Raw genomic sequence first — 12,711 nt, forward strand, 5'->3', positions numbered from 1 at the left:
AATATGTCTTTTCAAGAAAACAGCCACAGTAGGTTTGCCTAAAGATGCCTTCTCCCCTCTGTTGTTGAGATCTTACATTGTAGGAGAAAATATTAGTTGAGGATTTTTTTGTATTTTTGTACTTTATATGTAAATTGTTCACAGTCCATAGGAAGGGAGCTTTTATATTTCACTTAAGAGTCTTTACAAATCATTTAAGGTTAACGTATTCTGGTATTTTACTTAAATAATCTTGTTCTCTTTTTGTTTTTTTTCTTTTCCAGGGGCCAGCATAAACGGGTCTTTGACACTGTCAAGGTAGCAAACGATACTACACGCTGTCGCTCTGCCTCATACCCTCCTCCTCTACCAATCCCAGGATCCAATCGCTCTTGTGTTATGACAGCAAAGCCTTTCGAGTCGGGTCTTAAACCATCTGAGAAAGGAAATGGGATTATTCATTGCAATTTAAAGGAACAAGCAACAACCAAGAACGAGGAAGTGCAATCAAAGTAGGAACGACTTTATCACTTATCTTTTATACTTTAAGGTGGGTTGTTGGTGGGGATGACCAGGCTAACTGTTTGAAGATACCTTCTGCTTCCAAGCCGCAGGATTGCTGGAAAGCCGGAGTTATCCTTGGATACCTTTTGGATACAGAATTCTGAGGTATCATAATGTTCGAGGCATATGAGCTGCAGATCACACACTGAGGATAAGATCGCCATCTGGTGTTGGGCTCGGATGATTGCAGGTTGTTGTTGTCTTCGGAGAAGCCTTTGGTCACGAGGTTGGTGACTCCTCCCCTGGACAACAGTGCGCATGGGCATCCACTCCATCGGCAGATTGTTTTTTTCCGCCATTGGGTTCGGATGAACTTTTTTCCGCTCCAGCAGAAAACTTCCAGCAATCGATTTAACTCTTTGATCTGTATTCCATCGACGTCGACATCAACTCGGACCGGTTCCGGAAGCGGCTGATGGACAGGACACCCTTCAAAAAATGCCCCCAGTGTGGAGCGAAGTTCCCCCACAGTGACCACCACGAGGTTTGCAACCTCTGCCTGTCGCCGGAACACAACGAGTCCACCTGTCCAGCTTGTTCCGCTTTCCGTTCGAAGAAGACCCTCCGGGACCGAAGAGCTCGACGCCATATTATGGCCAAACCAGCTCCAGAACCGGAGGACATCTTTGCTCAAGATGTTCCCGAAGACGACACCGAAGATCTCGAGATCGTGTCCGAAGCCGACGATTCCGATGACCTCATCACTCCAGGGCAGCGTGTGAGTACCACCCCCCCTGCCCCTGCCCCATCCAAAAAAGCAGTGGTCAAGACTCCGCCAGTTGGGCCCAGTCGCGGCCGGAAATCCTCTTCAGAAGCCCCGCCCTCGGGCCCGGCTCCGAAGACATCTAAGCCTGTGGGTGGCTCGGGCTCGAGCAAACCTCACCTAATTGTGCCTTTAACACCCTCGGCACCCAAACACCCATTGTTGGCACCGAAACAGGCTCCAAGACCGAAATCTCCTTCGGCACAGAAACGTTCCTCGGCACCGAAGTCTCCACCGGCACCGAAACGTTCTTCAACATCGATGCCTGAAAGTCCATCGGCACCGAAAACTCATTCGGCACCGAAACCTCAATCGGCACCGAAACCTCAATCGGCACCGAAACCTCAGTCGGCACCGAAACCTCAGTCGGCACCGAAACCTCAGTCGGCACCGAAACCTCAGTCGGCACCGAAACCTCAGTCGGCACCGAAACCTCAGTCGGCACCGAAAAATCAGTCGGCACCGAAAAATCAGTCGGCACCGAAAAATCAGTCGGCACCGAAAAATCAGTCGGCACCGAAAAATCAGTCGGCACCGAAAAATCAGTCGGCACCGAAAAATCAGTCGGCACCGAAAAATCAGTCGGCACCGAAAAATCAGTCGGCACCGAAAAATCAGTCGGCACCGAAAAATCAGTCGACACCGAAAAATCCATCGGACCCGAAAAAATCATCGGAGCCGAAAACTGCGTCCCCGCCGAAACAAGCTCATAAAGACCCGAAGCGGACGTCACAGACACCACCTTCGGAGCCAGATGATCTTTTTCGACCAGATCCTACTCAGAAGCGGATCTACATCAATCCTAAAACGGGACATGTGACTGCCATCCCATATAAAAAGCGGAAGCTGGACACTACACCTCCCCCAGCTCCCATACGGAAAAAGGACTGTGCTACTTCACCACTTCGTCCTTCCTCTCCTGTTTTACCTCCTAACCCGTCCCCCCCTCCTCCTCCTGCTTCTCCTTTACCTTTACCTTTACCTTTACCATCTCCCTATCATTCACCTCCTCCACAGGATGATAATGATGACTTAGGGGGAGGGGCGGACCCTGATTTATTTGATGATCCTGCTGACCCAAACGACCCTTTTACGTTCCCAGACCCAGCACCCATGGATGACTGGTCTTATCCTATACCTGACATGCCTGACCCCACTACCTACCCTTCCAAGCCCTCCCCTCCTGATGACCACCTAGGGTACGGCCAACTTATAAATAGGGCAGCAACATTCCACGGCGTTACAATGCACACAGACGCCATTGAAGAGGACTTCCTCCTTGATACCTTTGAGCAGTCACAAAAGACTGTCCACATACTGCCCATGATCAAAGGGGTTATAAAGCATGCTACTGAAGTCTTTAAGGACCCTGTTCGAGCTAGGGTGCTCAACCCACGCATCGAAAAAAAGTACCGACCAGCCCCGCAAGACCCTGCATACATTAAGGCCCAGCTCCCTTTAGACTCCCTAGTCGTATCAAATGCCAGGAAGCGCGCTAACTCTCAGACAACTGGAGAAACGCCTCCCCCAGACAAGGAGTCTAAGCTTTTAGAAGCCTCGGGCAAACGGGTCGCCGCGCAGGCGGCTAACCATTGGCGTATTGCGAATACCCAGGCCCTGTTAGCCAGGTATGATAGAGCGCATTATGACCAACTTGAGGACCTTATGCAGCATCTGCCTGAACCTTTTAAGTCCCAGGCCTCTGACCTCATCCAAGAAGGCAAATTAATATCTAATGCCTCCATTAAATGCGCCTTAGATGCAGCAGACACTGCTTCTAGAGCGGTCAATACTGGCGTCTTACTCAGACGACATGCCTGGCTCCGTATTTCCGGTTTTAAACCGGAGGTTCAAACCGCAATTCTAGCTCAACCTTTCAACCAAGAGCAGCTATTTGGCCCTGCAGTGGATACTGCATTAGAAAAAATGAAAAAGGATAATGAAACTGCCAAGTCTATGGGAGCACTGCAGTCTCACCAGAACCGGGGTTCCTTTCGTCGCTCCTTTTATAGAGGAGGCTCCAAAAACACATCAACTGAGACCACGTCCACCTTTAAAAATTCTGGACAAACATCCCCTAACAGAGGTTACTTCCGGGGAGGTTATAGGGGAAACAATAACAAAGGTCGAGGACGGGGCAATAACAACAACACCCGCACCTCACCAGCCACCAAACAGTGACTTGCCACCACTCCCCCCAGACCATTCCACTCCGGTCGGGGGACGACTCCAACAATTCCTGCCTGTCTGGACTTCCATCACCACAGACAGGTGGGTAAGACAAATTATCCAGTCTGGCTACTGCCTCGAACTCATACAATCCCCCCCAAACATACCGCCCAAACAACGTCCAATGTCCTCGCATCATCTCTCTCTCCTCAAACAAGAAGTTCAATCCCTGTTACAAAAACATGCGATAGAACCAGTTCCCCTTCAACATCAGGGAAAAGGGGTATATTCTCTATACTTCCTCATTCCCAAAAAGGACAAAACACTAAGGCCCATACTGGATCTCAGACTACTAAACCAGTATATACATTCGGATCATTTTCACATGACCACTCTCCAACAAGTCCTCCCACTTTTACAACAGGGAGACTTCCTCGCCACATTGGACCTCAAGGACGCATACTTTCACATCCCTATGCATCCCGCTCACAGAAAATATCTACGATTTGTGGTAGATGGGCAACACTATCAATTTACAGTTCTCCCATTCGGAGTAACAACAGCACCCAGAGTGTTCACCAAGTGCCTAGCAGTCGTGGCAGCGCATCTCAGAAGACAACAGATCCATGTCTTCCCCTATCTGGACGATTGGCTCATAAAAGCCAATACATACCAAAAATGCGTTCTCCACACTCATCGCACGATTCAAACTCTCCACGATTTGGGATTCACTATCAACTACCCCAAATCCCACCTACAACCTTCCCACTTACATCAGTATCTAGGAGCAACCATAGATACATCCAAAGCCATTGCCTATCCCAGCACAGCCAGGATAGCCAGTATACAAAATCTCATCTCTCAATTTCAAACTCATCCATCTCTTCCAGCAAGAGTGTTCATGCAGCTCCTAGGCATGATGGCGTCGTGCATCTCCATAGTCCCACACGCACGACTTCAAATGCGTCCCTTACAAGAATGCTTAGCACAACAGTGGAACCAAGCTCACGGACAACTTACCGATCTGGTGTTGGTGGACAGTCGCTCACTTCGATCACTGAAATGGTGGAACACCATCAACCTGTCCAAAGGGAGACCGTTCTTAGAGCCTCTTCCACAAGTTGTGCTAACTACAGACGCATCTCTCACGGGGTGGGGAGCCCACCTCCTCCACCATACCACTCAGGGCAGATGGACCAGCCAACAAAAACTGCTCCACATCAACCACCTGGAACTCTTAGCAGTGTTCCTAGCACTAAAATCCTTTCAAATTCACCTAAAGAACAAAACTGTCCTCATACGCACAGACAACATGACGACAATGTATTATATACAGAAACAGGGAGGGACACACTCTCTCCAACTGTCCCAACTGGCACAGCAAATCTGGAGATGGGCAATTCCCCAAAACATCTACCTGTTAGCAGAACATCTCCCAGGGATCCACAATCAAGTGGCCGACCTCCTAAGTCGCCACACACAACAGATCCACGAATGGGAACTACACCCCAAAGTTCTACTCCCCTTCTTCCAAAAGTGGGGACAACCAGACATAGACCTGTTCGCCACCGCCGAAAACACAAAATGCCCAACCTTCGCCGCCAGGTTTCCACACCCACAGTCGAAGGGCAATGCCCTATGGATGAACTGGTCAGGCAGATTTGCGTACGCCTTTCCGCCTCTCCCACTAGTTCCATTTGTGGTACGCAAACTGAAACAACAGTCACTAACACTAATACTAGTGGCTCCCACTTGGGCACGTCAACCGTGGTTCACCACACTTCTGGAACTATCTTTAGTTCCACATCAAAAGCTACGCCTCTCCCCGGATCTATTAACCCAGAACCATGGAGAAATCAGACACCCAGATCCTCAAACACTGAACCTAGCGATCTGGCTCCTGAGGTCCTAGAGTTCGGTTACCTCAATCTCCCTCCAGACTGTATGAATATCATAAAGGAAGCCAGACGACCTACTACTAGAGCGTGTTATGCCGCTAAATGGAAACGATTTGCCATCTACTGCGCTAATAATGACATACATCCATTGGATGCTTCCATCCAAAACATCATTTGCTATTTACTACACTTGCAAAGATGCAATCTAGCGTATTCCTCTATACGATTACACCTAGCAGCCTTGGCAGCCTACTTGCAAAATAGGCAACACCTGTCCCTCTTTAAGGTACCAGCCATCAAAGCGTTTATGGAAGGTCTGAAAAGAATTCTTCCCCCAAGATTACCACCTTCCCCAGTGTGGAATCTCAATGTTGTTCTAACAAGACTTATGGGTCCCCCATTTGAACCTATGCACAAATGTGAATTACAGTTCCTAACATGGAAGGTAGCTTTCCTTATCGCAATCACTTCCCTGCGCAGAGTAAGTGAAATACAAGCCCTTACACTTGAAGAACCTTTCTTACAACTACACCGTAACAAAGTGGTTCTTAGGACAAACCCTAAATTTCTTCCAAAAGTGATTTCCCCTTTCCACCTTAACCAATGAGTAGAACTACCGGTCTTTTTCCCAAATCCAGACTCGGTAGCTGAAAGGGCCCTACATACCTTAGATGTTAAAAGAGCCTTGCTTTATTACATCGACAGAACAAAACCTTTTCGAAAGACAAAACAACTCTTTGTTGCTTTCGCGCCACCACACAAAGGCAACCCGATCTCCAAATCAGGAATAGCCAGGTGGATAGTTAAATGCATCCAAATATGCTACCTCAAGGCTAAACGTACACTCACAGTTCCCCCTAGGGCGCACTCCACGCGTAAAATAGGGGCTTCTATGGCCTTCTTAGGCAATATTCCCTTAGAAGACATTTGCAAGGCAGCCACATGGTCTACCACGCATACCTTCACTAAACACTATTGTGTTGACGTGCAGGCCAAACAACAGGCCTCCGTGGGCCAGGCTGTCCTAAAAACTTTATTTCAAACTGCTGCAACGGATACAGGCGACCACCGCTAAGGGGAGCACTGCTGTATAATCTATCCTCAGTGTGTGATCTGCAGCTCATATGCCTCGAACGGAATATGCTACTTACCAGTATGCATCTGTTCTTGGCATGTAGAGCTGCAGAGTCACACACGCCCGCCCGCCTCCCCGGGACCTGTATCTGTTCCAGCATCCGTCTTACTTAGACATTACACATGGACATCCTTTCTTTCTTTTCTATATACTCCATCTTTTCCCAACATGGCGAAAAACAATCTGCCGATGGAGTGGATGCCCATGCGCACTGTTGTCCAGGGGAGGAGTCACCAACCTCGTGACCAAAGGCTTCTCCGAAGACAACAACAACCTGCAATCATCCGAGCCCAACACCAGATGGCGATCTTATCCTCAGTGTGTGGCTCTGCAGCTCTACATGCCAAGAACAGATGCATACTGGTAAGTAGCATATTCCTTATAAACATGTGCACGCTATAGTTCATAGTCACAGTGCACTAAAATATTAGCTATTAATGGCCATTTATTTTACTTTGTACCTAGATTGCAAATTCAAAATATAGAGTTCGGTTCAACTGTCTGCATGAAGCTCAGCACATAAGTTCTCTAACGGAATTGTGTTTGAATATGTTTGTAGTCATTTGTTCTGGTACGTACATATGCAGTACCTGAAATGTTCATTCTCTGACACATTATGCTGTGGATTCACATATCCTGTGTGCTAGGATAAGGCACTTACTCACAAAATCTTTAGAGTTTTGACATATTAGGATTTTACAATTGTTTGGTCTTTTTATTGTTGAAAATGTCTAGAACGCACAGGGCATTGATGCTGATTTTGTTTTCTTCGTAGCTTCTTAGCTGGAAGTTCTCTAGCCAATGCCTACGTTTTATAAAACATATACTTTTAAGATGTGTATTTTCTTTTAAAGTGGTAGCTGCTTCCATTGTATTATCTCTTTATCATACCTGTTATTATTTGTCTTTAACACAGATTTGTATTTGTCACTAGTCAGGTATTTTATGTTCGAGGCATATGAGCTGCAGATTGTACACTTAGCATAGATCGCCATCTGGTGTTGGGCCCGGATGTTTGCAGTTTGTTTTTCTTCTTGGACAGTCTTTGGAAGTCACGAGTTCGGTGACTCCTCCTTCGGTCCGTACTGCGCATGGGCTTCGGCTCCATCCTCAGATTGTTTTTTTCCGCCATCGGGCTCGGATGTGATACTTCGTGCTCCGGCTTCGAACTTCTACGGTTCCAGCCTCGACGGAAAATCCTCGTATCTTCGAGTTTCTTCATCATCATCTTCATCTCTCGAAGCGGCACTTTTCTCCATCCCGTACATCGGCACCGGCCTTCGGGCCCTCCTCGACTCCGGTCCCGGCCGATGGAAAGGACTCCGTTCAAAAAGTGCCCAAAATGTGGGTCTAAATTTCCCTACACCGACCTCCATCAGGTGTGTAATCTTTGCCTCTCTCCAGAACACGAGGCCAGAGACTGCCCCGCCTGTAAGTCTTTTCGATCGAAGAAAACCATCCGGGATCGAAAAGCTCGACGCACCATGGCGCACTCATCGTCTGCAGCTCCACCGGACATCTTCGGAGACGGCGCCGAAGCTTCGGGGCAAACACACACCGAGCAGGAAGAAGACGTCGTCAGCGCTTCCGAGGCCGACGACTCCGACGTGGAGGACATCACACCGGCGCAGCGGGCCGTGAGTACTGTGCCCCCTCCCACCCCCGCGCCCAAAACCAAAGAGACTCAGGTTACTCCCTCGCCTGCCGGCCTGGGCAAAACCAAGACCAAAGCTTCGATCACCCCACCTTCGGGCTCGGTGTCGAAGCATCCAAAGTCTCACGGCAGCTCGGGATCGAGCCAGCTGACGCCCGGTGCCGAAAAACAGCATCCGGCACCGAAGAAAGCAATATGCAGCTCGACTCCGAAGCCACCGGTGCCGAAGCCTGGACTCTCGGTGCCGACCAAACACAAACATAAATCTGTCGGCACCGACGCTCCGACGCCGAAAACTCCTTCGACGCCGAAAAAACAGGAGGCCCCAAAAAAGCATGGCGCACACAAACCATCGAAGCCCTCGGCTCCGAAATCACCGGTGCCGACGGACGATTCGACGCCACTGGCTCTGTTTACACCAGACCCTCTACAAAAGACTCTGTCCAAAGATCCAAAGACTGGACTATTGACTTTAATTATCAAGAAAAGACGCCTTGATACTCCGGCTCCTCCTCCACCACCCAAAAGGAAGGACTCTGCTACTTCACCCCTCAGAGTGCCCTTCCCACTACCGCCTCCCCTACCTCCTCCACCACCTCCACCCCCTCCCCCTCCCAGGTCTCCGCCACCTCCACCTCACTACGATCCGGCCCCATCCCCAGATCCGGATGACGGGGACCCGGACAATTACCCGGCGGACGCCCCAGTGGATCCCACTCCACCAGGGACCCCAGACCCATGGGAGGATTACAATAACCCTGATATACCAGATATACCTCAGGACGACCTATACCCATCCAGGCCGTCTCCTCCAGAGGACTCCTTAGGGTTTCATCATTTAGTGCAGAGAGCAGCACACTATCATGGGGTGGACATGCACAGTGAACCAGTGGAAGAAGACTTCCTACTGGACACATTTGACATACAAGACAAATCTACTTCTATCTTACCCATGCTTAAGGGCGTCACCAAGCACGCTACAGAGGTGTTCAAAGACCCTGCCAGGGCCAGAGTACTGAACCCTAGAATAGAGAAGAAGTACAAAGCGGCACCCACAGACCCTGCATATATTAAGGGCCCTGCTCCCCTAGATTCCCTAGTTGTCTCCACAGCTAGAAAGCGGGCTAACTCCCAATCCTCAGGAGAAGCCCCACCGCCAGACAAGGAATCTAAACTTCTGGACGCGTCTGGTAAACGCACCGCCTCCCAAGCTGCAAACATGTGGCGCATTGCAAACACACAAGCACTGCTTGCGCGATATGACAGAGCACACTATGACGAACTAGAGGCTCTTATGCAGCACCTTCCAGAAAAACACAAGCGCAAGGCTCATGACCTGATACAGGAGGGTAAACTAATTACAAACACCTCCATTAAATGTGCCCTTGATGCAGCCGACACTGCTTCTAGAGCCATAAATACAAGTGTCCTGCTTCGTCGCCATGCCTGGCTCAGGATCTCAGGGTTCAAGCCTGAAGTCCAGGCATCCATACTCAACCACCCCTTTGACCAGCAAACTCTCTTTGGGCCAAAGGTAGACGAAGCGTTGGAAAAGATGAAAAAGGACACAGACACAGCAAAGTCTATGGGGGCACTCCAAACACAAGCCTCTAAACGTTCCTTTCGACGCTCGTCCTTTCGTGGCACAGGCAGAGGCTCCTCCACCGATAACGCCTCTACCTCCTACAAGTCCCCTCCTCAAAATACCTTTTCAAAGGGCAACCAAAGGGGCGGTTACAGAGGCAACAACAATAAGGGCAGGGGCAAAACCAACAACACCCGTTCTGCCACCCCACCCGCACAATGACTCCCCTCCGCTCCCCCCAGACCATCCCACTCCGGTCGGGGGCAGACTGCAAAACTTTATCCACACATGGGAGTCCATAACATCGGACAAATGGGTGACCCAAATCATTCGGTCAGGGTACTGTCTCGAACTAACATCTACCCCACCCAATATCCCACCAAGGCACCGTCCAATGTCTCAAGAACATTCCACACTGCTCAAACAAGAGGTACTTTCACTCCTCCAAAAACACGCTATAGAGCAGGTCCCCGTCAATCAACAAAATCTAGGGGTCTACTCCCTATATTTCTTAATACCAAAGAAAGACGGGACCCTCAGACCCATTCTCGACCTCCGGCCTCTAAATGCCTACATACATTCAGACCATTTTCACATGGTCACCCTACAGCAAGTCCTCCCACTCCTCTGCCAGGGAGACTTTCTCACAACCTTGGATCTGAAAGACGCATACTTTCACATTCCAATACACCCCTCTCACAGGAAATACCTCAGGTTCGTGGTGGACGGGCAACATTACCAATTCACGGTTCTCCCCTTCGGGGTCACCACCGCACCACGGGTGTTTACCAAATGCCTAGCAGTAGTAGCAGCACACCTCAGACGTCAACATATTCACGTCTTCCCTTACCTAGACGACTGGCTGATAAAAGCCGCGTCCTACGACCAATGTGTGCAGCATACAAACAGCACCATCCAACTGCTCCACCAGCTAGGCTTCACGGTGAACTACCAAAAGTCCCACCTCATACCATCTCACACAAAGCAATATCTCGGGGCTACTATAGACACCTCCAAGGGTATTGCCTATCCAAACTCAGCCAGAATCACAAGCATTCAAGCCTTACGCAAAACATTCCTTCCTCAACACTCTCTTCCAGCAAGAGTGTTTATGAAGCTCATAGGAATGATGGCGTCTTGCATTTTCATAGTGCCCCATGCAAGACTCCACATGCGTCCACTTCAAGAGTGCCTAGCACAACAGTGGAACCAGGCCCAGGGTCAGCTGACGGATCTGGTGTTGGTGGACGGCCGCACACATCACTCTCTGCAGTGGTGGAACACCACAAACCTTTCCAAAGGGCGACCGTTCCTGGACCCGGTTCCTCAGGTGACTCTAACAGCGGACGCATCGCTCTCCGGCTGGGGAGCGCACCTTCTACACCTCACCATGCAAGGTCTATGGACGCCACAGCAAAAATCGCTCCACATCAACCATCTGGAGCTCTTGGCGATCTTTCTAGCCCTAAAATCTTTCCAAAAACAGATTGCGGGCAAAGCAGTCCTCATTCGCACAGACAATATGACTGCAATGTATTATATCCAAAAACAGGGGGGGACACACTCTCCCCAGCTCTCCCGCTTAGCCCAGAGCATATGGAGATGGGCAATTCCCCAAAACATCTTTCTCCTGGCACAGCACGTTCCAGGCGTACAAAACACCATGGCAGATCTGCTCAGCAGACAAACGCAACAACTACACGAATGGGAACTGCATCCACAAGTTCTTCACCCATTCTTCCAACAGTGGGGGCATCCTCAGATAGACCTCTTCGCCACCCACGAAAACAAAAAATGCCCAAGCTTCGCCGCCACATACCCACACCCATTGTCCAAGGGCAATGCGATATGGATGAACTGGTCAGGCAGATTTGCATACGCCTTTCCACCTCTCCCACTAATTCCATTAGTGGTCAGGAAGCTACAACAGCACTCCCTCACACTCATTCTGGTAGCTCCGACGTGGGCCAGGCAGCCGTGGTACACCACGCTACTACAACTGTCAGTGGTACCACATCAAAAACTGCATCTATCCCCATGCCTCCTAACCCAGAACCATGGAGAAATCAGGCACCCGGACCCAGCTCAGCTCAACCTGGCGATCTGGCTCCTGAAATCCTAGAATTCGGATACCTTAACCTTCCCCCTGATTGCATAAACATCATCATGGAAGCCAGACGTCCTACCACTAGAGCATGCTATGCCGCAAAGTGGAAAAGATTTGTAATTTACTGCCGTAACAATACAATCAACCCTCTAGATGCATCCATACAGCACATCATATGCTATCTGCTCCATCTTCACAGGTGTAACCTGGCATATTCATCCATACGCCTACACCTAGCAGCGATCGCTGCTTATCTACAAAACAGACAGCATTTATCACTCTTCAGAGTGCCCGCTATTAAAGCCTTCATGGAAGGCCTTAAACGCGTAATTCCTCCCAGGGCACCACCTTCCCCTGTGTGGAATCTAAATTTAGTTCTTACACGACTAATGGGTCCGCCCTTCGAACCAATGCACAAATGTGAGCTACAGTTTCTCACCTGGAAAACAGCTTTCCTTGTAGCTATCACTTCCCTTAGAAGGGTTGGTGAAATACAAGCGTTCACCATACAGGAACCCTACATACAAATGCATCACAGCAAGGTCATACTTCGCACAAATCCGAAGTTTCTGCCCAAAGTCATTTCCCCCTTCCACCTCAATCAATCAGTGGAATTACCTGTCTTCTTTTCGCAACCCCAATCTGTTGCAGAAAGGGCCTTACACACACTTGATGTGAAAAGGGCGTTGCTATACTACATACAAAGAACGCAACCCTTCAGGAAGACTAAACAATTGTTCGTTTCCTTCTCTCCACCACATAAAGGCAACCCCATTTCTAAATCAGGGATAGCTAGGTGGATTGTAAAATGCATACAAATTTGCTATCAGAAGGCAAAGAGAACATTATCTGTTCCT

At 49.3% G+C, this 12,711-nt stretch overlaps 1 protein-coding gene across 4 annotated transcripts in view; it reads left to right on the forward strand.

Moving 5' to 3' along the window:
• Nucleotides 1-12,711, forward strand: part of TRAK2 (trafficking kinesin protein 2) — a 376,229-nt gene that overhangs the window by 298,785 nt on the left and 64,733 nt on the right. For all 4 annotated transcript variants that reach the window (XM_085648987.1, XM_085648989.1, XM_085648988.1 and 1 more), the window contains one exon: nt 264-491. In XM_085648987.1, coding sequence (XP_085505113.1) covers nt 264-491 — 228 coding nt within the window. The remainder of the gene's footprint in view (nt 1-263; nt 492-12,711) is intronic.

The sequence above is a fragment of the Triturus cristatus genome, chromosome 3_2 (assembly GCF_964204655.1).
Source record: "Triturus cristatus chromosome 3_2, aTriCri1.1, whole genome shotgun sequence".
Taxonomy (NCBI): Eukaryota; Metazoa; Chordata; class Amphibia; order Caudata; family Salamandridae; genus Triturus; species Triturus cristatus.